Source organism: Microcaecilia unicolor, chromosome 4 (genome assembly GCF_901765095.1).
Source record: "Microcaecilia unicolor chromosome 4, aMicUni1.1, whole genome shotgun sequence".
Classification (NCBI taxonomy): domain Eukaryota; kingdom Metazoa; phylum Chordata; class Amphibia; order Gymnophiona; family Siphonopidae; genus Microcaecilia; species Microcaecilia unicolor.
Genome location: NC_044034.1, coordinates 175,289,441 through 175,315,430, shown reverse-complemented (window position 1 = coordinate 175,315,430; position 25,990 = coordinate 175,289,441). Strand labels below are relative to the sequence as shown.

Genomic DNA, 25,990 nt, shown 5'->3' with positions numbered 1-25,990 from the left:
TAAGCTGTGGTAAAAGGGGGCCTGCGCTAGCATCAGCTTATGATTTTGATGCATGTTGAGACCCCCTTTTACTGCAGCTGGTAAAAGGCTGTCCATTTTTGGGAAAAAGAAATGGCACATGCTAGATGGAAAGAAGAAAGATAAAGTGATGTTGGATGAGGGAGAGATATAGAGTGATGTTGGATGGGGGAGAGAGAGACAGGCAGGGCCGCCGAGAGAGGGGGGGCAAAATTCCCCGGGCCTCCAGGGGGGGCCTGGCGCCACCGCCGCAGTCCAGCCCGCCCACCCTCCGTCACTCCCTGGCATTGAACTTAAGTACCTCACCTTCGAAAGCGCAGCAAACAGCGGCAGACCACTCCTTCCTTCCGTGTCCTGCTCTCGCCTGATGTAACTTCCGCAAGGGCGGGACACAGAAGGAAGGAGTGGTCTGCCACCGCTGCTTGTTGCTGCACTTTCGAAGGTGAGGCGCTTAAGGTCAGTGCAGAGGGCCCAGGGGTGGAGAGAGGGCCCGGCGACCTCGGGTGGGGGGGGGCCCCAGGGACAGCCTTGTCCCGGGCCTGGCCCAGTCTCTCGGTGGCCCTGGAGACAGGGTGATGCTGGATGCAGAGAAAAGGGAGACGGTGAAAAAGATAGACAGGGTGAATCAGGATGTAGGAGGAGAGACATAATGAGAGATGGGGTAATTCTGGATGGGGAAGAGAGAGACAGGTGGATTGGAAGAGACATAGATGGGATGATGCTGGATTAGGTAATGGAAAAGAGACAGAGACAGAGCATTACTGCAAGGGAGGAAGAGACAGAGACACAGAGAGAGACAGAATGATACCAGATGGGAAGAAAAAGCGAGAGAAACAGTGTAATGCTAGATGGGGAGAAGGGAGGGAGATGGGGCCATACTGGATAAGGAGGGAGAGAGGAGGATCTGGGGCAATGCTGGATATGAGAGAGATGGAATGATGCTGGTTGGCAGGGGGAGAGAGAGACAGAAACAGAGTTGAAATGCTGCTTGGTAGTCAGATGGGGAGAGAGGCTGCATGGTGAAGGGGGAGGCAGAGAGGAGATGTTGCATAGCAGGGCGAGGGAGAAAAAGAGGAGATGTTATATGGCAAAGGGAAAGAGGGAAGAGTTCATGAAAGAATGGGAATAAGAAAAGGGGGAAATGATGGACCTGGGTGAAGGAAAGATATGGAAAGCTGTAGTTAGATTCGGTGAAAAAAAGGGAACTTAAAAACTAGATAGTAAGAATGAATGAAATCTAAACAGACAGTCAGAGGCAGAAAAACAGAAGGAAGCTGAAAGAGAAAGTTGAGCATCAGATGCAGTGGATGAAGTGATGAAAACAGAGAGAAAAAAGAGAAATGGAGAAAAAACCCTGGCAAGAGAGTTAAGAGAAGACAAAAGAAAGCAGAAACCAGAGACTAGGACCAACAGGTAGAATAAGAATTTTATTTTTAATTCAGGATAAAGTAGTGTGGTAGCCATATTGGTCCACTCTAAAGGTTAACAAAAAATAAAACAAAAAATTGAAAATTAGGTGATACTTTTTATAGTAACAACTTAATATAATTTTTTACCAGCTTTTAGAGGCCAAAACCATCTACATAAGTAATGCCACACTGGGAAAAGACCAAGGGTCCATCGAGCCCAGCATCCTGTCCACGACAGCGGCCAATCCAGGCCAAGGGCACCTGGCAAGCTTCCCAAACGTACAAACATTCTATACATGTTATTCCTGGAATTGTGGATTTTTCCCAAGTCCATTTAGTAGCGGTTTATGGACTTGTCCTTTAGGAAACTGTCTAACCCCTTTTTAAACTCTGCCAAGCTAACTGCCTTCACCACGTTCTCCGGCAACGAATTCCAGAGTTTAATTACGCGTTGGGTGAAGAAACATTTTCTGCGATTTGTTTTAAATTTACTACACTGTAGTTTCATCGCATGCCCCCTAGTCCTAGTATTTTTGGAAAGCGTGAACAGACGCTTCATATCCACCTGTTCCACTCCACTCATCATTTTATATATTTCTATCATGTCTCCCCTCAGCCGTCTCTTCTCCATGCTGAAAAGCCCTAGCCTCCTTAGTCTTTCTTCATAGGGAAGTCGTCCCATCCCCGCTATCATTTTAGTCACCCTTCGCTGCACCTTTTCCAATTCTAATATATCTTTCTTGAGATGCGGCGACCAGAATTGAACACAATATTCAAGCGATATAACGGCATTATAACATCCTCACACCTGTTTTCCATACCTTTCCTAATAATACCCAACATTCTATTCGTTTCCGAGCCGCAGCAGCACACTGAGCAGGTTTCAGTGTATTATCAACGACGACACCCAGATCCCTTTCTTGGTCCGTAACTCCTAACGTGGAACCTTGCATGACATAGCTATAATTCGGGTTCTTTTTTCCCACATGCCTCACCTTGCACTTGCTCACATTAAACATCATCTGCCATTTAGCCGCCCAGTCTCCCAATCTCGTAAGGTCCTTCTGTAATTTTTCACAATCCTGTTGCGAGTTAACGACTTTGAATAACTTTGTGTCATCAGCAAATTTAATTACCTTGCTAGTTACTCCCATCTCTAAATCATTTATAAATATATTAAAAAGCAGCGGTCCTAGCACAGACCCCTGAGGAACCCCACTAACTACCCTTCTCCATTGTGAATACTGCCCATTTAACCCCACTCTCTGTTTCCTATCCTTCCTCAGGCCAAGACAATATACCACGAAAGCAGCATACTACCTGACCTGAGGATAAAGAGGTTTTGGTCTTTGAAAGCTAATCAAAAATGCATTGTTAGTTCAATAGAAAGATATCACCTTATTTTCTGTTTTTTGTTTCATTTGTATTTGTTAATTTCTAATATAGTGATTGGATTATGTCAGTTTTTGAAATTTGCAGCTACTATCTTAGTTTTGCACAGTTCAGGGGGAGGGGCATGCATCATTGCTTCTACTTCTCTGGTGTTGCAAAGTATGCAGACTCTGGCATCTTGAGGGTTCAGATGAATTTTTGTCTACATATTTCTATTTTTAGGTTATGGTTACTTATTCTATATTTGGTGACGGTCTGTGTGTTCTGTGTGTATGTGAAAGAGGCCAGGTATTCTGTTAAGTACTGAATTTCTATTTAGGATCAATCTATACTAAAACAGCTTATTTAGTTTTTACAATAGCTGTATTGATGTTCTAGAGCCCACTACAATATTTACGGTGCTGACTTTTCCTAGGTAGGCCCTTATTGTATGTTTCCTGGAAGTTAGTGTTATGATGATATGCTAGAGTTGCTCTATAGGTCCTGAGTGACTTTTGTAGGGTTTTGTATTACTTCACAGTATACCTGGTAATGGATTTTGCATTAGTATTTAGCTCATACCTCATAGTAGTAGCTGAAGGCAAGGTATAACAAGTATTTTCCTGTTCCTGGAGGCTTACAGTCTCACCCCCCCCCCCCCTTGTTTACTAAGCTGCACTAGTGGCTGCCTTGTGGCAATGCCAACACAACCTATTCAAAGTGAATGAGCTCTGTTAACATTAGCGCACTGCCAGGCTTAGTAAACAGGAGGGTAAGTTTGCATCAGAGCAACTTGCTCAAGCTCTCATGGAGAAGCAGTGGAATTTGAACACTGGCTTCCCTGGTTCTCAGCTCACTTCTCTAACCATTAGATACAGCTAATACAGATACTACCTATTCAAAATATGCTTTGTTTCTCTACAATAAACTAAAGACCAGCAGATCTAAAGCCTGGTGGCCATTTTGCAATTTACCAAAAAATGTGATAGGTAAATCATTTTATGGTTGCCAATAACGACAGGATTTCTGTTAAAGTAGCCAACAGGAAGATGCTGGACTGAGGAGCTAGAACTGACTGGGAGCCAAGTGTTAAAGTACCTGCATATATTTCCATAATACTGCAAATACTGTTCTGTTTAATAATTTGTATTATTGTGGTACATTATTTGGATGTTTTCAGCATATAATTCCCTGGAGTGTATTCAGTGTGAATAATATCATCAGCAATAGACATACTAGGGGGAAATAGCTGGTGCAGTTGCACCAGAGATATAGTGAAGCTGTTCCTTTACAGCTGACATGGGTGCTGCCCCCACCATAAAGATTTTCGCTAGCCCTACCCCAACTCCACCCTAGGCCCACCCCACCCTACCTTAGCCTCCTCAAACAGCTGAGTCACTGACCGCATATTCCTATAAGGATTTTAACCCTCCCCTCTCTCCTTGCACTTCAGCCTCAAACTGGCACCTATTTTACAAAAGTCTGCTCCCTGGCTACGCCTCTGGCAGTAGGTCTTTTTCTGTCCATGGGGGGCTCACAATCCATATTTCTACCTGAGGCAAAGAGGGTTAGTTGACTTGCCCAAGATCATAAGGAGCTGCAGTGGGATTTGAACTGAGCTCCTCTAGTTCTTAGCTCACTGCTCTAACCATAAGCTACTCTATATACTTTACAGCCTAGGAATAGTTTTATAAAATTAACCTCTATATATTAACGTTAGTCTATTTATTTAAGCAGTTTTCCTTTTTCAGAAATCTACATCTGCACCGTCAGAGTCAGGATAGTAATCACTGGAATCGCATTCCCTAATTGAGGAAAGTAAGAGTAAAGTATGACAGCCCTAAGTCACATGCCCACTTTCTGTATGCTGCTTCATTGAAATTGGAAAGTTGCTGAAATATTGGAGTACCTAACCTGCTGTTGAGAAATTTGGCAGATTGCTGCTGGAAAGCAAAAGGAACACCAGGAAACTTGTTTTGTTCTGGAGCTTTAGGTGCTGCGTCCTTGAAATTATTGTCTTCTCCCGTTCTAGAGGGCTATAGATATCTTGAAGTGGAAAAGACGCTGAACTGTCAGAACACTGGACTGGAAATGCCAGGAAAGGAGGATTTATGGCTATAGAGTGCTTTGATTTTTATATTTTGTTTTTAATAATAAAATGCATAAGACCAAAAATCCATCTAAATAAACAGCGATATAAAAATCAGTAATAAGTTCAAGTTAAGATCAATCACTAGAAGTACCCTTGCTGAGATCCAGGATGTTTTCAGATATGGCTCCGACTTTGCAGAATGCTGTACCGAAAAGTCTTAGGTTGGAAACCAATGCCAATAAATTTAAAAGAAGGCTGAAAGGTTTTTTCCAGGTTATGACTTGATTATTAAAGAAACACCTCCATCATTTGGCTTAGCATGTTCTCCCAACTTGGGAGGATGTCCTAGGCTAAATATCTGGGGTGTTCCTTGAAACAGCGAAAAAGCAAAACTTGGGTCATGTCGGAAAATGATCCCCCAAGTCAACAAAGCCAAAACCCTCAGCTGAGTACATTTAGAATTTATAAAAATAAAATGTCAATTTTAAGATGTAATATAAAGGGCTGATGAAAAAGTGGGAGAGTAAATCTTAGTAGCAAAAAGTTTAGAGGCTACTAAGGGTCACTGCTGAGGGCCTAAATAATTCTATATGGTATCAGTGGGTCACGGGTGTTGTATGCAGTTATAGTATAATTAAGTTACAATTGAACCCTTGACAGAAGAGGTTATAATAAGCCATTAGACTGAGAGTTAATTATTAAAGATACAGTTGATTTTATGTTACATTTTTCTATATTAGATATGCTATGGAGTGGCCTAGTGGTTAGAGCACTGGTCTTGAAATCCAGAGGTGGCCAGTTCAATCCCACTGTTGCTCCTTGTGATCTTGGGCAAGTCACTTAACCCTCCATTGCCTCAGGTACAAACTTAGATTGTGAGCCCTCCTGGGACAGAGAAATATCCACTGTAACTCACCTTGAGCTACTACTGAAAAAGGTGTGAGCAAAATCCAAATAAATAAGACTTTGTGAACAGATTATTTGTTTTTGTATAATTTGATTATGAATGTATTTTATTGTGAACTGCTTTGAACAGATATTTTTATCAGCATAAATGGTATAGAAAATTTTAATAAAGATAAAAGCCCAAATACACTCATGCTTTTGTGCATCATTTTAAATTAAAGGCAGATAATTCAGTATTAAGTTCAATGAGAGCATGAAACCAAGAGTCAGCTGGAGGAGTGATAGAGAGTGTCCAGGTTCAATGAATTTCAGTGCAAATGTCCTCCTTTTTACACTCAGTATTTTCTCAGAAGTAATTCAAGAATTTTCAGGTCCGAAAACTGATATGACCTCAGCTCGCACACATCCTTAAGCTGCTGCCTGTCATGATAGTCACGCCATCTTGTTTGTAAGCCCACAGTTTAACTCAGAAATGTGTGAAATTTCACAAAAGCAAACTCCTTTCATATGTAATTGACAAAATTTGGTAAGTCTCATTCTTAAAATCTATACTTGCATGCTTTACTCTGATACTGCCTTTTTATAAGTATAACATAATGTTTCTGAGCACATTTAAAATCCTTAAATAACAATTCTATAACTGTGCACCTGCAGTTACACATGCCTTGTGCATGGAAATGCAGCAAAAATGTGTGCAGATACCCTAAGTGCTATTCTATAAGGCAGTGGTGTAGCCATGGGTGGGCCTGGGCCCACCTAAAATTGTGGCAACCTTGTTAAGACTGTCGGGGATCCCCAAACCCCTCTAGCTGAAGAAGTCCTGCTCCAAAGGCCCAGAATGCTCCAGTACTCACTGCAGCTTGTGGAACTCTCTACGGACTGCTGCTGTACCAGCTCACCCCCTCCCATGCATGCTCAGTTTCTGCGCATGCACATGAGGGAGCAGGGTCAGCTTGGTAGTGGTCCATAGAGAGTGCTACTGGCTGCAGCACGTATGGGAGCATTCTGGGCTGCCGGAGCAGGGCCTCTACAGGTGATGGGGCTTGGGGATCCCCATCAGCTTAGGTATTTATTGAATGTTGGGGTTACGAGGGGGGGGGGCAGAAGAAATAGTGTGTGCCCACCCCTTTGGGTTCAGGCCCACTCAAATTGGTACGTCTAACTACGCCACTGCTATAAGGGTGCATGTAAGTGGCATAGCATGCAGGTTTTAGGACTGATTTTGAATTGATCTTTATCTATGGAACCTCAGATAAGTAATTTATATTTTAAAAAGTCTCTTTTAAGCTCAGGCAGTTAAGAATGGTGCACCATTATTTTGAGGAGGAGCATTTCTGTCTTCTTGTCCAGAATATAATTTTGACACAACTGGATTACTGCAATTCACTCTATGCCAGGGTTTCAATGAAGATGTTAAGAAAGATCTAATTGCTTCAGAATACAGCAGTTAGGTTAGTCTTCAAATTGCACAAATTTGATCATGTTTCTCTGGTGCTTATAAAATTACATTGGCTGCTGGTGATTGCTGGATAGTGTATTAAATCTCTTGCTTAGTATTCAAAATTCTTAATGGGGCTGGGGCAGCTGTATTATGGGTAGTCAATTTAATTTATATTCTATTGGGTAGGAAGAGTTTATATTCAAAAGACTGCCTGATATTGGGCTTTCCTTCCTACAGGGGGATATATCTTAAGAGAATGCAGAATGGCACTTTTCCTTACTTACATGATTCCATTATTTATTAGACAACTACCGACTTGTACTTTATTTCATAGACATTTGAAAGCTTTTTTATTTCAGAAATTCTTGGAAGTATTTTAAGTGAATTCTTACTATTTGAATGCAATCCCACCCTCCCCCCAAAAGCAGTGGTGAAAAGGTGGGTTTTCAGCATAGATTTGAAAACAGGTAGAGATGGAGCTAGACGTACAGGCTCAGAAAGTCTATTCCAGGCATAAGGTGCCGCGAGGGACAAGGGACGAAGCCTGGAGTTAGCGGTGGAGGAGAAGGGGGAAGACAAGAGAGATTTGTCCAGTGAGCGGAGTTCACGGGGAGGGATGTAGGGAGAGATGAGAGTAGAAAGGTAATGGGGAGCTGCAGAATGGATGCATTTAAAGGTCAGTAAGAGAAGTTTGAATTGTATGCGGAAGCGGACAGGGAGCCAGTGAAGTGACTTGAGGAGTGGGCTAGTGTGGGTATAACAATTTTGGCGGAAAATAAGTCATGCTGCAGAATTTTGGACAGACTGGAGAGGAGAGAGATGGCTGAGAGGAAGACCAGCGAGAAGTAAATTGCAGTAATCTAAACGAGAGGTGACAAGCCTATAAAGTGTTCTCTCTACCGTGGCTCATACAGTTACATAGTCAGAGGATCAAGGCTTCCCTTTTGAAAATCTTCCTGCCAGGCTCAATAACTGCATGTTATGAAATTTGGACATGGAGAGGTAAAGTACAGGTGCTTTACCTCAATGACTATTGCACTGCACACTCCTGGTCCAAACGGGCACTTAGTTATGCCTGAATCAGAACAGGTGTAAGTGCTGACATTCATATTTTTTAAATGCACACAAATATTCTCATTGTAACATTGGAAATAAACATGTACGTTTGGTTCCTGTCCAGACTATGCCCCTTTCCAAAGTACAAGTCAGGTGGCTTTATAAAATCGTCTTTTACCTGTTGAAAAATTGTGCAAAGGTTTCTACAATGAACTCCACAGTAGAGAATCTCATAACAATGAACCATAAAAAATTTGAAAAGGTATCTATTGTATACTTATTTTATTAAGACAACATTTGTACCTCGTACTTCTACAGAACACATGCAAATTTAAAGCTGCTCTGAGGCAGGCATGAATGCATCTGTATACTCTGTGTATCAATGTGAGTACTTTATACAATATGTGTATACATCACAGTTCTGACCTGGAAATGCCTACATGCATGTAAGCACATATGTTATTGTCAGTACATGTTTTAGGGGACCTTTTACTAAGCTGTGGTAAAAGGGGGCCTGCACTAGCATCAGTGTGTGTTTTTGACCGGCGCTGATGAAAAGAAATGGCCATGTGGTTAGTGAATCACTTACCACATGGACATTTCAGTGGGGAGCCCTTACTACCACCCATTGAGATGGCGGTAGGGGTTCCCGCACTAACCCACTATTACCACCGGTTAAGTTCCAGTGTTACAAAAATAGAAAACATTTCTGTAGCACCGGAAATTACATGCATGGGGTGGGAACTACTTCTGGGCTCCTGCAGTAGCCCGGGAGTAGTTCCAGATTCATGCGCAGCAAGCCCATTGCCGAGCGCCAACTCTTTAGTGAAACAGTCCCTTAGAGAAGTTTTATTTTCCTCACGTAAAAGATAGGCATCACACACAGACAAGCCTTTTTACAATTACCTCCATCCTGCATTAGAACATGTTCCATTTCAAAGAATTCTGAATTCTCTCTTTTAAATGAGGAAATGTGAAATACACTAATTTTGTCCTTTCCATATCATCAAGCTGATCAATCCATAGACTGGTGGGTTGTGTCCATCTACCAGCAGGTGGAGATAGAGAGCAAACTTTTGCCTCCCTATATGTGGTCATGTGCTGCCGGAAACTCCCCAGTATGTTCTCTATCTCAGCAGGTGGTGGTCACACACAGCAGCAGCTCTGGCTAGGCCTCCAAGCCTAATCCTTAGGTTTTGTTGAGGCCTGGGGTTGAGGGCTCTTTTGAGCAAGTGCAAACCTGGTGGTGCCAGGTCCCTCCTTTTCTCCCCCCTCCCGCTGGCTCCGTTTAAAAAAAAAAAAAAAAAAAAAAAAAATTTTAAACGTCTTTAAAGGCGTTTAATTCGACGTTTCTTTAAACGTTCATTGCAGCTACTCACTGGGACACCAGTTCGTTACAGCTCGGAGCGGCAAGCAGGTAATTTTACCTTTTTATAGCGGGCAGGGGGTTCCCCGATTCTTCTCCTCGTGGCATATGGCGTCGGAGGGCGAGGGCGCAAAGGGTCGCTCCCCGGATCGCTGGAGCGCTTCTAGAGGGGATGCGGGGGTTTTACAACCTGATTCGCCCTTGATGGGTGACAGTTTAGTGACCGATGAATGTCCCGGTCGTTCCTCTGGCGTGGCGGTTTTTTCCCGCCATAAACGCCCATCCCCCGCTCCTCGCCTCCGCCATCTTGGCCGGCCACGCGGCTCGGACGGCTTCTTCGTGGGCCGCCCTTGAGGTTGGAGACATTAATGCCATGAACGTCCTTAATTTGGGCGACGGCACAAGCGGCTAAAGTTAAGCGCCGTTCTTCCCGCGCGGCTCCTTCGCGGAGTTTCGCGCCGGACGCCATTTTGGATGCGCAGCATGTCTCTCCCCCGCTATTGCGAGCGCCGGTTGAGAGTGCGTCTAGGGCTGTTGCCCAGGCTGCGGAAGTGCACAGTCTGGGGGGTTTCTCCCCCGAGTTTGTTTTGCTGCTGCATCAGGCTTTCCTCATGCAAAACGCTGCCCCTGCTCCCTCTTCTGATAAAGAGGTTGAGGTTCCCAGAGGTAAACGCCCTCGGGTTGATTTCCAGGCCTTGGAGGACTTTGTCTCCTCCGATGTAGATGAGGGCAGCGTGTCTGAGGTCTCCCAACGGTCCTTTGCGGATTCCTTGGAGGAGATAGATCCCCGCTCGGATGGAGCGGATGACCCCTCTGCAGCGCGGCTTTTTAGCCCAGAGGATTTGCCCAACCTGTTTTTACAGGCCATGGACACTTTGAAGATTTCCTCTCCGGAGGACGTCTCTCCCTCAGCCCCTGTTGGCTCTGCCATTATGCTGGGGACGAAGCGCCCGCCTAGATCCTTCCACGTGCATGATGCCATGCACACCTTAATTGCGGCTCAATGGGATGTCCCGGAAACGAGCCTTAAAGTGGCTAGGGCTATGTCCCGCCTCTATCCTTTGGCTGTGAGTGAACGTGAGGCCTATCTGTGGCCTACCGTGGATTCTTTAATCACTGCGGTGACTAAGAAAACGGCGTTGCCGGTGGAAGGTGGCACGGCCCTAAAGGACGCCCAAGACAGAAGATTGGAGGCGGCCTTAAGGTCGTCCTTTGAGGCAGCTGCTTTAAGTTTGCAGGCCTCAGTTTGCGGCTCCTATGTGGCCAGGGCGTGCCTGACTATGGTGCAGCGGGCTTCCCCCTCAGATCTTTCCTTGAGGGCTGATTGGCCGGCCCTGGAATCGGGCTTAGCCTATTTGGCAGACTTGCTGTATGATGTCTTGAGAGCCTCAGCTAAAGGCATGGCTCAGACAGTCTCTGCGCGGCGGTGGCTTTGGCTGAAACATTGGTCTGCTGACCACGCCTCTAAATCCCGCCTGGCTAGATTGCCTTTTTAAAGGCAAGCTGCTCTTTGGGGTCGAGCTGGACAAAATCGTGACCGATCTCGGCACGTCTAAGGGCAAGAAATTACCAGAGGTCAGGGCTCGGGCTAGTACTCGTCCCGGTACCTCCAGAGGACGGTTGCTGGAAGCCCGTCGGTACCGCCCGGGCAAGTCGGGTTCCTCTGCCCCCTCTTCCTTCAAGAGGAATTTCTCCCCCAAGCAGCATTCCTTTCGCAGAGACCGCCGTCCCGGAGGTGCTCCCTCCGGTCCTCCCCCAGGGTCTCGTACCCAATGACGGGGCCTTGGTCCACGCCCCAGTGCAGATTGGAGGACGGCTGTCCTCGTTTCTGGGCGAGTGGACCACTATAACTTCAGACGCGTGGGTGCTGGAAGTCATCAGAGACGGCTACAAGCTAGAGTTCTGCCAACCCTTAAGAGACGGGTTTGTACTCTCTCCCTGCAAGTCTCCGGTCAAGCTGTGGCAGTGCAGCAGACCTTGGACAACCTGATCCGCCTGGGTGCGGTCGTTCCGGTGCCAAAAAATCAGATTGACAAGGGACGTTACTCCATTTACTTTGTGGTTCCAAAGAAAGGAGGTTCTGTCCGGCCTATCCTCGACCTCAAAGGGGTCAATCGGGCCTGGAAAGTGAGGCACTTTCGCATGGAGACTCTCCGCTCTGTTATAGCGGCAGTGAAGGCAGGAGAGTTCTTGGCTTCCGTGGACATCAAGGAAGCGTACCTGCATATTCCCATCTGGCCTCCTCTCCAACGCTTTCTGCGTTTTACAGTCCTGAGACGACACTTCCAGTTCAGAGCCCTCCCTTTCGGGTTGGCTACTGCTCCGCGGACCTTTTCCAAAGTAATGGGGGTCATAGCGGCCTTCCTGCTAAAGGAAGGAGTACAAGTCCATCCTTATCTGGACGACTGGTTGATCCGAGCCCCCTCTTATGCAGAGTGCGGCAAAGCTATGGACCGGGTAGTTGCTCTTGTGAGCTCCCTGGGATGGATCATCAACTGGAAGAAGAGCCAGCTGCGCCCGACTCAGTCCCTGGAGTATCTGGGAGTTCGATTCGACACCCAAGTGGGCAGAGTGTTCCTGCCAGACAATCGGATTGTCAAGCTTCAGGCTCAGGTGGACTAGTTCCTAGTAGCCTCTCCTATTCGGGCTTGGGACTACGTGCAGCTGTTGGGCTCTATGACGGCCACGATGGAAGTGGTGCCCTGGGCCAGGGCTCATATGAGACCACTACAGCTATCTCTGCTGCTGCGCTGGACTCCGATGTCGGAGGATTATGCTGTGCGCCTTCCCGTGGACCCAGCAGTGCGCAAGGCGCTGAGCTGGTGGACGCAGACAGACAAGTTGTCTGCAGGATTGCCTCTGGTGACCCCGGAGTGGATTGTCGTCACGACAGACGCCTCTTTGATGGGCTGGGGAGCCCACTGCTTGGGAAGGACAGCGCAGGGGCTCTAGTCTCCTGCAGAGGCAAGTGGTCTATCAACCTCCTGGAACTCAGAGCCATTCGGTTGGTGTTATTGGAGTTCATCCCGGTACTGGTGTTGTAGCCTGTACGGGTCCTGTCGGAAAATGCCACGGCTGTGGCCTATATCAACCGCCAGGGAGGTACCAAGAGCGCCCCTCTAGCCAAGGAGGCTATGAGTCTTTGCCAGTGGGCGGAAGCGAACCTGGAGCAGCTTTCAGCGGCCCACATTGCCGGAGTCATGAATGTCAAGGCGGACTTTCTCAGTCGCCATACCTTGGAGCCCGGGGAGTGGCAACTATCTGCTCAGGCGTTCTTGGACATCACGAAGCGCTGGGGCCAGCCGAGCCTAGATCTGATGGCGTCATCGGCCAATTGCCAAGTGCCGCGCTTTTTCAGCAGAGGACGGGACCCTCGATCCCTGGGAGTAGATGCTCTTCTCCAACAGTGGCCGACACAAGAGCTCCTCTATGTGTTCCCGCCCTGGCCCATGTTGGGCAGGGTGCTAGACCGGGTGGCAAAGCATCCCGGCAGGGTAATCCTGGTGGGTCCGGATTGGCCCAGACGTCCCTGGTATGCGGACTTGATCAGGCTCTCACTCGACGATCCTCTGCGGCTGTCAGTGGAGCAGGGCCTGTTACATCAGGGTCCCGTGGTGATGGAGGATCCCTCTCCCTTTGGTCTTACGGCCTGGCTATTGAGCGGCAGCGTCTGAGGAAGAAGGGCTTCTCAGACAAGGTCATCGCCACTATGCTGAGAGCGAGGAAGCGCTCTACTTCTACTGCTTACGCCAGGGTTTGGCGTATCTTTGCAGCATGGTGTGAAGCAGGCTCACTTTCTCCCTTCACTGCTCCAATTTCTTCAGTGTTGGCGTTCCTGCAAGAAGGTCTGGAGAAAGGCCTGTCGCTCAGTTCCCTTAAAGTCCAGGTAGCGGCTCTGGCTTGCTTCAGGGGCCGCCTGAAGGGTGCTTCCCTGGCTTCGCAGCCAGATGTGGTGCGCTTTCTCAAGGGAGTTAATCACCTGCGCCCTCCTCTGCACTCAGTGGTGCCTGCGTGGAATCTCAACCTGGTGCTAAGAGCATTGCAGAAGCCGCCTTTTGAACCCTTGTCGAGGGCATCTCTGAAAGACCTGACGTTGAAAGCAGTCTTTTTGGTGGCTATCACTTCAGCCAGAAGAGTTTCCGAGCTCCAGGCGCTCTCATGTCGAGAGCCTTTTCTGCAGTTCACTGAGGCAGGAGTGATTATTCGCACAGTGCCTTCCTTCCTGCCCAAGATTGTTTCTCGCTTCCATGTGAATCAGCAGCTCTGTCTCCCTTCCTTTCGTAGGGAGGACTACCCAGAGGAGTACTCTGCTCTTAAATATCTGGATGTGAGACGAGTCATCTTCAGATACTTGGAAGTGACCAATGATTTCCGGAAATCGGATCATCTGTTTGTCCTGTTTGCAGGTCCTCGTAAGGGTCTGCAGGCTGCTAAGCCTACAGTGGCAAGATGGGTCAAGGAAGCCATTGCAGCGGCTTATGTGGCCGCGGGGAAGGTGCCGCCTATCCAGCTGAAGGCTCACTCCACGAGAGCTCAGGCGGCCTCGATGGCAGAGGCCGGATCCGTCTCCTTGGAAGAGATATGCAAGGCGGCAACTTGGGCTTCGGCTCATACATTCTCCAAGCATTACCGTTTGACTGTGGCTGCACGGGCGGAGGCCCGGTTTGGAGCTTCAGTGTTGAGGTCAGGGATTTCAATGTCCCGCCCTGGGTGAGTACTGCTTCGGTACATCCCACCAGTCTATGGATTGATCAGCTTGATGATATGGAAGGTAAAATTATGTATAATCATACCTGATAATTTTCTTTCCATTAATCATAGCTGATCAATCCATAGCCCCTCCCAGATATCTGTTCTGTTTTTATTCTGGTTGCATTTCAGGTTCAAGTTTAGTCTTCAGTTATTTCAGAAAGACTTCGTGTTCAAGTTCTTTCACTTGGATTCTTCAAGAGTTGAGACGAGTTTGTGTTACAGTGAGCTGCTGCATTCCTCTCCCCTCCGTTTTACGGGGCTGGATTGAGACATAAATTCTGCCGGCACTCCCTCCCGCTTCGTGCGGCTGTAGGGCAGCTTTGTACCCCTCCCGCTTCGGCGGTGTTAGGGTCAGTCAGCTCCTCCCGCGGTTGCGGTTGCAGGATAAGCCAGATCCCCCCGCATCGGCGGGTGTGGTGTCCCTCCCCCGCTCCGCGGGGATGAGCTGGACGGATTCCCCTCCCCCACTTGTGTGGGGATGAGCTGGGTTAATTCCCCTCCCCCGTTTCGGCGGTGGTGAGCTGGGCAGAGTGTCCCTTCGTGGGTGTAATTCTCTAAGTGCTGAGTCCTGCGGATGGAGCTTTGATATCGACATACTGAGGAGTTTCCGGCAGCACATGACCACATATAGGGAGGCAAAAGTTTGCTCTCTATCTCCACCTGCTGGTAGATGGACACAACCCACCAGTCTATGGATTGATCAGCTATGATTAATGGAAAGAAAATTATCAGGTATGATTATACATAATTTTACCTTAATCCTTATAGGAACATGTTTAATTGAACCAGAACAGTACAGTATACTAACTACAGCTCCCTGACATGCATTTTTCTGGAATTGACACTTATAGATCATATTCATTAGACAATAATGAATACTTGAAAGATGCACAAACATTGGGATTTATGTGATTGCAATGCATGGATTTGCACCATCATCTGATTTTATAAACAAAGCCTTCTGGTCAAACTGTATTCTTTGATAGCAGACATTGGAGCTCATTTTCAAAATAAAAAAACGTCCAAAAAAATGTCATAAGGTGGTAGATGGACATTTTTCTTTCAAATAATGACCAAGTTGCAATTCTTGGCACTTTTTTTTAGACTTTTTTTTTTCTCCACAGTTCATCCAAATTTCAAGGGGATGTGTTGGGAGTGTGTTTTGGGCAAGACATGGGCAGCACCAAAAAATAGCTGTTTTTCTGCAATAATGAAACAAATTGAAAATGTCTACGTAAAAAATCAAGACGTTTTTGTCTAGACCTGTTTTAGTCACGAATAAATGATCAAAAGGTGCCCTAAATGACCAAATGACCACTGGAGGGATTAAGGTATAACCTCCCTTACTCCCCCAGTGGTCGCAGATCCCATCTCCCCCCCCCCCCCCCCAGATGTGATAGTGAGAGTACATTCCAGGCTGTATGACAGCTTCACATATGATGGCCATTCTTGTTAAAGACGCAGGCAGGTCCCAGGAGCAGCCTAGTGGTCAGTGCAGTGCACTATAAGGAAGGGGACCCAGGCCCATATCCCACTCTAACTGGTACACTTGTGGTGAACATGTGAACCCTCCAAAACCCAGTAAATACCTACTGTTCCTACATATAGGTGACACCTGCAAGCTTGAGGGCTATGGTAGTGGTGTACAGTGAGGTACAGTAGGTATTTTTCTGTTCCTAGAGGGCTCACCATACAATATAAGGAGGTTACGGTGAGATGTTTACCTGGTACCTTTTATGTGAAGTCCACTGCAGTGCCCCCTAGACTGCCCCACTGCTCTGCTGGGATGTCTGTGTGGCCAGTCTACTAAGAATGATGTCCCCCATACATCCCAATATTTGGGTTTGGGGCGTTTTTCTCTTGGACATTTTTTTTCCAAAATGGTTCCAAAAGAAAAATGCACTGAGCACAAAACGTCTAGAAAATGGCTATTTTCAAACCAAAATAATAGATGTTTTTCAGGTTTGAAAGTGGCTATGTTCGCCACTTGATTTCTGGATGTTTTTAGCAAAACAGCCAAAATTGGACTTAGAAGTGTTTTTGAAAATGTCCCTCATTGTGTGTGGTCAGAGTGCACAGTGTCATAGGATACCTCTCTCTTGCTCAGCTACCTCACTGAGATCTGGAAGTTTTGATCCACCGAGGTTCTGATTTCTCATCAGTATATGCTCCTGTTTGACACAAAAAATAATTTCTAAACAGCATGAATGATATTGTTTGAACTTCAAAACATCAGATAGCTGTTTGTATTTATATAAGTATTGCTGTATTGTTTAAATAAATTACATTTCACTTCTACACAACCTATTCAATCCATGAAATCAACATTCCATTTTGAATGAACATTTTTGCATCACTGTGCATGTTTCTTTAGTATCAGAAGACAGATCAGTAGGGCAGAGCTGCCACTCAGACACTGTGGTACACCTGCACAACATCACTGCTCATGAGTGAATTCACAAATGAACGTAGTAAAGCAAGAGATTGTAGCAAAGCCCCAAATGTTTCAAGCAAAAGTTGCTGCCATATTTAGGTGAATTTTAAGTACGTAAGAAAGTTTATTAACCATAGATTGGGAGAAGTTAGTTGGGGAATACACAGACAGGGAGGTATGTAAAGAAGAAGGTGTAAAGTGCCAAATGAAGCAAGAACAATAATCTACACTCTGGTAGTTATAGCACGCGGAGAGGTAGAGGTAGCTAAACCATGAAGTAAAGAGAAAGTTCCATAAGAGTAGAGGGGGAGGGTGGTGGTGGTGGTAGGGGGGGGGGGGGGTATAGAATCAGGAAGGATAATACTCAATGCATATTGGAGGGTCATGTGTATTATTAGATAGGAGAGCAATCCATTGAAAGAGCACATTAAGAGGTCCCGCCTGCAAATACTGATGGGACAGTACATAGAGTAAAACACGAGTTATAAATATTGGAGTTTAATATAAAAGTTTATTGTTAATAGATATGCAACTGTACTGTAATTATACATGTATACATTATAAATATATAAGAAGATGAGGGAAGGGATAGGGGAGAAAAAGTTTGGAAAACATTGATAGACGTTTCAGGTTTATAAACATGCGATAGAATTATTTGTTATGAGATTAATATTGGCGGAAATGGACTTGTATACCATGTGAATTCATCAATTAAAATTGTTGAAACATAAGTACGTAAGAGAGAAACATCACAAAATATTGGACAAACAAAACTTAAAAAATAATTGACACAGCCTACAAAATAAACTTGATGGATCTAACTTAGGGACCCTTTTACTAAAGTGTTTACGTGCTTAACGTGCTCTACTGTGGGACTTTCCCACATGTTAAGCCCAGATTTAAAGCAGCATCTTTTTAGGGCTTTTGCTTTTTCTTCTGTTTGCAGGTCGTGCGCTAATGTTTCCATTAGTTTATGGTACTTGCAACAAAAATTAGTGTGGAAGCACTTAACGCCCCCTATTTAGTAGATGCCATGTGCTTCCGTAGTAACTCTGCATTATTTGGTTAGTGAATGCTAATCAGAGAAAAAGCAAGTGCTAAGCATTATTCCATAAAGGTTGCCTAAATCTGGGCGCAATCCAGAGATATGCACAGAACGTAATTGGTTAACAAGCCATTAACACTCAATAACTGGGTGCTTTATAGAATAGCACTGAGCATGGATTTTTCATGACATATATTTTTCAGTGCCATTTACTGAATCTGGCCCTATATCCTAAGGGGTCATAAGAACATAAGAATAGCCATATTGTGTCAGACCAATGATCTTTCTAGCCCAGTATCCTGCTTCCAGCAATGGCCAATCCAGGTCACAAGTACCTGGCAGAAAGTAGTCTAATGTAATTGAATATGCAAGAACATACCTCTCTTAACTTTGTTAATTTCTGTAGTCTAATGGGTTGAATGTGAAAGTCTTTACATCCCGTTATCTTTTGTAGCGTATTGTTGGATTTGACATTAGAGATGGAGAGATCCTCTTCTTTAGATGTTGACTCAGAAGCCACCTTCTCTTTATTCATAGGTTCCACACTGTCCCAAGAGAGAGCTCGTAGCAGTGGAGGTCGTGTCCCAGGTGTTTTAAATTCTGTCTTACAGGTACCCTGGGGCTCACTATGAACTAGGACAGCTCTTTTGAAAACTGGATCCACACCACCAGCACCTGCTTTTTGCAGATGGCTTCCCAAAGGGCTGTCACTTTCTCTTGACTTCTTAAGGAATGGTTTGCTAAATTCATTTTCCGTAACATGTGTGCTAATGTTCAGAGTCGTTTTACTGCTGTCATTGTTCATAATGGAGAGTTGAGGTGAGTTATCCAGATGGCTCCGTGGATCAAAGTTTTCCTTTTGCTCAGAGAGTGTCTCTTTTGTATTTAGAAAAGTAGAGGACCGAGGAACCAATCGTCCTTGAGAAACTTTCCTCTGATCATTTTGCCTTTGATCTGTTAATCCTTTAGTGGCATTCTGGAAACAGTGAACATAAAAACGTATTCAGATGTTTCTCACTTTCATCACAAAATGTTCATTGGGTTCCTACAGAATGCTACCATGCTTACCTGAGCTGAAGCTGCTGGCCCAGGGATACTGGCTGCAGGAGCATCAGAACCTAAAGTGTTACAAGTATTTCATTAGATTTACTTTGGTGCAGGGGCGTAGCCAGACTTCGATGGGAAGGGGGCCAGAGCCCAGGGTGGGGGGGGGGGGGGGGCCCTTCCGCTGCCACCTCTGCCCCCCCCCCAACTTCTGCCTCCCCCACCACTGCTGCTCCCCCCCTCGCTGCTGCTGGAATACTACCGCCTCTGCCTCCCCGCCACCATTCCCCACCCGGCTGCCACCGCTGCTGGTAGGTACATTGGCTGGTGGGGATCCACAACCCCCACCAGCTAAAGTGTTTGTCCCACACTGGTCTTACATTGCTGGTGCCCTGGCTTGCTTTCAGCACCATGCACACTCGTTTTAATGAAATTGAGCATGCGTGAACATGCTCAGTTTCATTAAAATGAGCGTGCACGGTGCTGAAAAACAGGACAAGGTGCCAGCAATGTAAGAACAGCGAAGGACAGACACCTTAGCTGGCAGGGGTTGGGGATCCCTGCCAGCCAAACCAGGGGCCCCGGAGCCAGTTTGAGGGGGCCCAGTCCCCTGTGACCCCCCCCCCCCCCCCCCGTAGCTACGCCACTGCTTTGGTGGATCTCTCATGATATTTAAATGACTTTATCTGTATTTTCTATTCAACACCAGTGTTTTAGCAGTTAATGCATTAACTCTGTGTTAATATAAGAACCGAAAAATAGCCATACTGGGGCAGACTGATGGTCCATCTAGTCCAGCATCTTGTTTCCATAAGAGGCCAATCCAGGTCACAAGTACCTGGCAGAATCCCAAAGTAGCAAGATTCCATGCTACCAATCCATGCCCCTGCCCCTTTGCTCAACAAAATCAGTGAATGAGTTTAAATATTTAACTGTAGTTATACACATAGGGAAAATAATTCACTTTCTCAAAAGAAAACAACTGGAATACAAAGGAGGAAAGTTATCAATGGGGCTACCATAAGACAAGTTATTTTACCACATCATGCTATTTTTTTACTTTTACTTTTTTTGTTACATTTGTACCCTGTGCTTTCCCACTCATGGCAGGCAATGGAGGGTTAAGTGATTTGCCCAGAGTCACAAAGAGCTGCCTGTGCTGGGAATTGAACTCAGTTCCTCAGGACCAAAGTCCAGCACCTTAACCACTAGGCCACTCCTCCACTCAGGGTCCCATTTTATGCAATCAGATCTGTGCTAAAATAGCACAACTTGTGATACAATAACTCATCTTAACAGTAGCCCACATTGATAACTCCCCCCCTTAATGTCACATTTGAGGTTAGAGATATGATTGGCTCATGGAATAATAAGGTGCCTGGCTTTGGCACATAGCATATGTTTAGAAGGACTGGATCCAAAGAAGCTTAGAGGAGATTAGGTAGGAAAGCCAGTGCTGGGCAGATTTCTACATTCTGTGCCCTGATCATGGCTGAATAGATTTGGATGGGCTGGAGTGGAGCTTTTCAGGGTCTATGACAACAACTTCAAAAATTTTAGAACAAGGCCAGTGCTGGGCAGACTTCTACGGTCTATGTCCTAAAAAAGGCGAGGATAAATCAAGATCAGATATACACATGAAGTATCACTTCATACAATATGCAATGAGTTTATCTTATCAGGCAGACTGGATGGACCATTCTGGTCTTTATCTGCTGCTATCTACTATGTTACTATCAGGCTTATTTTTGCCAGCCTGTATGCCAGCCTCAAATGTCATACCCAGCTCCCTGACAGCAGTATGCAAGTCCCTGGAGCAGTTTTTACTGGGTGCAGTGCACTTCAGGCAGGCAGACCCAGGTCCACCCCCCCACCTGTTACACTTGTGGTGCTAAGTGTTGAGCCCTCCAACCCCCCCCCCCAAACCCACTGTACCCACATGTAGGTGCCCCCCTTCACCCATAAGGGCTATGGCAATGGTGTAGAGTTGTGGGGAGTGGGTTTGGGGGGGATTTGGGGGGCTCAGCACCCAAGGTAAGGGAGCTATGCACCTGGGAGCTATTTGTGCATTTTAAAAATTTTTTAGAAGTGCCCCCTAGGGTGCCCGGTTGGTGTCCTGGCATGTGAGGGGGACCAGTGCACTACAAATGCTGGCTCCTCCCATGACCAAATGCCTTGGATTTCGCCGGGTTTGAGATGGCCGGCATTTTTTTCCATTATCGCTGAAAAACAAAACCGGCGATCTCAAATCCGGCGAACTCTGGCATTTGGCTGGGCCAAACCGTATTATCGAAAGAAAAGATGGCCGGCCATCTTTTTCGATAATACGGTTCCGGCCAGCTGTTGCATCGCTGCCAAAATAGATTGCCAGCGTCGTTCGATTATGCCTCTCTTTGGGGCTCATTTTCAAAGCACTTAGACTCACAAAGTTCCATAGGTTACGTAACTTTGTAAGTGTAAGTGCTTTGAAAATACACCTCCACTTTACTTGCACCATGCTATTTTTAGTTTGGATATTTGCAGATTACCTTACCCAGCAGTGCTGGAACTGTAAGAGAGTGGCTCCGAGCTGGCACAGGTGAAACGTTTGGACTCAGTGTTGCAGAACATACTGCAATTCAAACGAGAAAGGAATGGAATTGCTCGTATTTGATCCAGCATATAAATTAATAAGTTAAAACAGCACTCAACAAAATTATTGTAGCTGTGGCCCCAGTTTTCATAGTCAAAAAAGCATGAACCCTGAAAAGTGCAGGACAATGACATCCTATGGAGCACCAGCCCAGGTTGTAACCCGAAATGTGGCTTCTGTTTGGGATTGTGACTCATGGTTTTGGAAGCTCTGAGCTAAAAACTAAGAGCAGATATTCACAAAGAGCTGAGTTCTTCAGCTCAACTTGGGAGTCTAAGTTTTGCACTGAAAATGCACCAAAATATAGGAGCCTTTAATAGGATCTTAGATTTAGGTCTCCTATTCATTTGTCTGGATTAAAGAGCCAGAGCTTATTTATTAATTATTTTCTCTTATTTTGTGTCTAAGGGAAAAAAGGTACCAAGTGCTGCTGACATTACATGATGTGATACCTGCAACCAAGCCTTCTCTGGAATAGTCCCCACACTCTGGAAGGCTCCACTTAACACAAGACTATCTCTACTTCAGGAAGCAGGTGAAAGCTTGGCTCTTCAACCAGGTCTTTAATGGAAGAAGTAACTAACTTATTAGTCTCACTTACAAACACAAGGAGTGACACAAGCTACACATACTGCAGCATTTCTCTGACCTCATGTGCACCTTTCTTTAAATTAGTCACCTTACTTTCTAACTCCTCTTACTGTCTTACCTATCTATATGTTCCATCTTTGCTTATATTACATATTGTGTTGACATTGTAAATAGTATACTATGCCATACTTTGTATTGTATTGTTATTTGAATATTTTTACGTCTGTAATTGTCTATTGCTCGTGTTTGATTTATTCTTACTGTACACCGCCTTGAGTGAATTCCTTCAAAAAGATGGTAAATAAATCCTAATAAATAAATAAATCACTGCTAAGTTCCTAACTTAATTCCCAACCTTAACTTAGAGGAAACAGGCTTCTAAATTTAGGAACTCAAGGGGCTGTTAGGAGCCGACTGTCAAAATTGGGAATGTAAACCCTTTGAATACTGGTCTATAATCATCTAGACCAGTGGTTCCCAGGCTGTGTGTTGTGGCCCCACAGGTGTCACAAATCCTAATATGGGGTCACAACTACAGGAACAAAAAAACAAAACAAAGGGAGATTGATGTCATTGACCCGCAGAGGATGATAGGGCATAACTCGGCCTGCATAGATGATAGGACATGGGCTAAGTGGGAGGAAGGGTGTGCACTGATTTTATCAGAAGTTATTTTATTTATTTATTGCATTTGTATCCCACATTCCCCCACCTATTTGCAGGCTCAATGTGGCTTACATAGATTTGTAAACATTGTCATTGCAGGATATCAGATACAGTTAGTAGTGTGTAACGATTAGGAAGGGAAGAAAGAAGAAGGGAGAGAGTGTTTAGGGTAGTTATAGAAGGTAGGCGTTCATGATTGAGTGGATTGGTGAGGTGACTTAATGACGCTATAGGTTCTCATTGTAGGCCTTGTTGAAGGGTAGAGTGAAGCAGAGAAGCAAGATTGGCATATTTTATGCTATGAAATGAGGCCATGGCAAAAATAAAAAAAAGTTTAAGAAGAACTGATCTAGGTAGTGGATTTGGTAAAACCTGGAAATTCCAGAATCAGATAGAAATGGAGACCATCTTATCAGCTTTACTTACAGTACAGTTAATGGTATAAGAAGCACTGTGTAATGATGCAGTTTAAAATGATATATAAATCTAAATGAACAGGTGTAGTAAAGGGAAATGTCCTGGATGTTTGAGCATTTGTACAATGTGAGTGTACTGAATACCTGTAGAAGAGTCAGACAGGCTGTATCTGGACTTTCTCCCCCGCCGTGTTAGGAATCGCTCACTGACTTTCCGTGCTTCTTCTAGTAAATCAAGGTTTTTCTTTTTATCTTCATCTGAAATTCTGACATCTGGCAGCTGGTCGTGCACCAGGTCAATTACATGACCTAAATGATCTGGAATATAAATTGTGAATTAGAAGTGGCCGCATCTTTTAAAAATTGTGGGTCTGAAATTCAAAACGATTTAAAAGGCCAGGAGAGGCTCCTGGCTGTTTAACTTGACTGTCTGAGGCTAACAGGGCATTTTTAGTGGCAATTAACTGAATAGTGCTGCTGAAAATGCCCAGTTAGTGCCCAAGCCAAAATATTTTGGAGGCATTCCGGGGGTGGGATTGGCACTTAGCCAGTTAAATGCCATTTTTCAGCACTTAACTGGTTAAGATAACTGCATAAAACACAGTCCTATCTTTATGTGGTTCTTTATAGTCAGTTAAGTGCTGAATATTGCATTAGGGCATCACTTTGCACTTGCTCACATTAAACGTCATCTGCCATTTAGCCGCCCAGTCTCCCAGTCTCGTAAGGTCCTCTTGTAATTTTTCACAATCCTCCCACGATTTAATGACTTTGAATAACTTTGTGTCATCAGCAAATTTAATTACCTCACTAGTTACTCCCATCTCTAGGTCATTTATAAATATGTTAAAAAGCAGTGGTCCCAGCACAGACCCCTGGGGAACCCCACTAACTACTCTTCTCCATTGAGAATACTGACCATTTAACCCTACTCTCTGTTTTCTATCTTTTAACCAGTTTTTAATCCACAATAGAACACTACCTCCTATCCCATGACTCTCCAATTTCCTCTGGAGTCTTTCATGAGGTACTTTGTCAAACGCCTTCTGAAAATGCAGATACACAATATCAACCGGCTCACCTTTATCCACGTTTGTTCACCCCTTCAAATGTAGTAGATTGGTGAGGCAAGATTTCCCTTCACTAAATCCATGTTGACTTTGCCTCATTAATCCATGCTTTTGAATATGCTTTGTAATTTTGTTCTTAATAATAGTCTCTACCATTTTGCCCGGCACCGACGTCAGACTCACCGGTCTATAATTTCCCGGATCTCCTCTGGAACCTTTTTTAAAAGTCGGCGTTACATTGGCCACCCTCCAATCTTCCGGTACCATGTTCGATCTTAAGGATAAATTACATATTACTAACAATAGCTCTGCAAGTTCGTTTTTCAGTTCTATCAGTACTCTGGGATGAATATCATCTGGTCAAGGAGATTTGCTACTCTTCAATTTGTAGAACTGCCCCATTACATCCTCCAGGCTTACAGAGAATTCATTAAGTTTCTCTGACTCGTCAGCTTCGAATACCATTTCTGGCACCGGTATCCCACCCAAATCTTCCTCGGTGAAGACCGAAGCAAAGAATTCATTTAATCTCTCCGCTACGGCTTTGTCTTCCCTCATCATCCGTTTTACTCCTCGGTCATCTAGCGGTCCAACCGATTCTTTTGCCGGCTTCCTGCTTTTAATATACCTAAAAAAATTTTTACTATGTGTTTTTGCCTGCAACGCAATCTTTTTTTTGAAGTCCCTCTTAGCCTTCCTTATCAGAGCTTTCCATATGACTTGACATTCCTTATGCTGTTTCTTATTATTTTCAGTTGGTTCCTTTTTCTATTTTCTGAAGGATTTTCTTTTAGCTCTAATAGCTTCCTTCACCTCACTTTCTATCCACGCCAGCTGTTGTTTGGTCTTTTTTTTAGTTACATTTGTACCCTGCACTTTCCCACTTATGGCAGGCTCAATGTGGTGGGCAATAGAGGGTTAAGTGACTTGCCCAGAGTCACAAGGAGCTGCCTGTGCTGGGAATTGAACTCAGTTCTTCAGGACCAAAGTCCACCACCCTAACCACTAGGCCAGTCTTCTGTCCTCCTTTTTTAATACGCAAAATATATTTGGCCTGGGCTTTCAGGATAGTGTTTTTGAACAGTATCCATGCCTGATGTAAATTTTTGACCCTCGCAGTCGCTCCTCTAAGTTTATTTTCCACCGTTCTTCTCTTTTTATCATAGTCTCCTTTTTTAAAGTTAAACGCTAACGTATTTTATTTCCTATGTATACTTACTTCAAAGCTAATATAAAATCCGATCATATTATGACCATTGTTATCAAGCGGCCCCAGCACCATTACCTCCTGCACCAGATCATGCGCTCCACTAAGGACTAGGTTTAGAATTTTTTCTTCTCTCGTCAGCTCCTGTACTAGCTGCTCCATAAAGCTGTCCTTGATTTCATCAATGAATTTTACCTCCCTAGCGTGCCCCGATGTTACATTTACCCAGTCAATATCAGGGTAATTGAAATCACCCATTATTATTGTGTTGCCCAGTTTGTTTGCGTCCCTAATTCCTTTAACATTTCTGCATCCGTCTGTTCATCCTGGCCAGGCGGACGGTAGTACACTCCTATCACTATCCTTTTCCCCTTTACACATGGAATTTCAATCCACAGCGATTGCAAGAAGTGTTTTGTTTCCTGCAGAATTTTCAATCTATTTGATTTAAGGCTCTCGTTAATATACAATGCT

The 25,990-nt window shown here is 45.0% G+C and overlaps 1 protein-coding gene across 1 annotated transcript in view; it reads right to left on the bottom strand.

Annotated features, from left to right (window-relative positions):
• Positions 1-25,990, bottom strand: part of MRVI1 (murine retrovirus integration site 1 homolog) — a 188,094-nt gene that overhangs the window by 60,798 nt on the left and 101,306 nt on the right. The window contains 5 exon segments of the mRNA XM_030200986.1: positions 16,504-16,582; positions 18,270-18,866; positions 18,959-19,008; positions 21,468-21,545; positions 23,384-23,557. Of these exon segments, the coding sequence (XP_030056846.1) occupies positions 16,504-16,582; positions 18,270-18,866; positions 18,959-19,008; positions 21,468-21,545; positions 23,384-23,557 (978 nt within the window).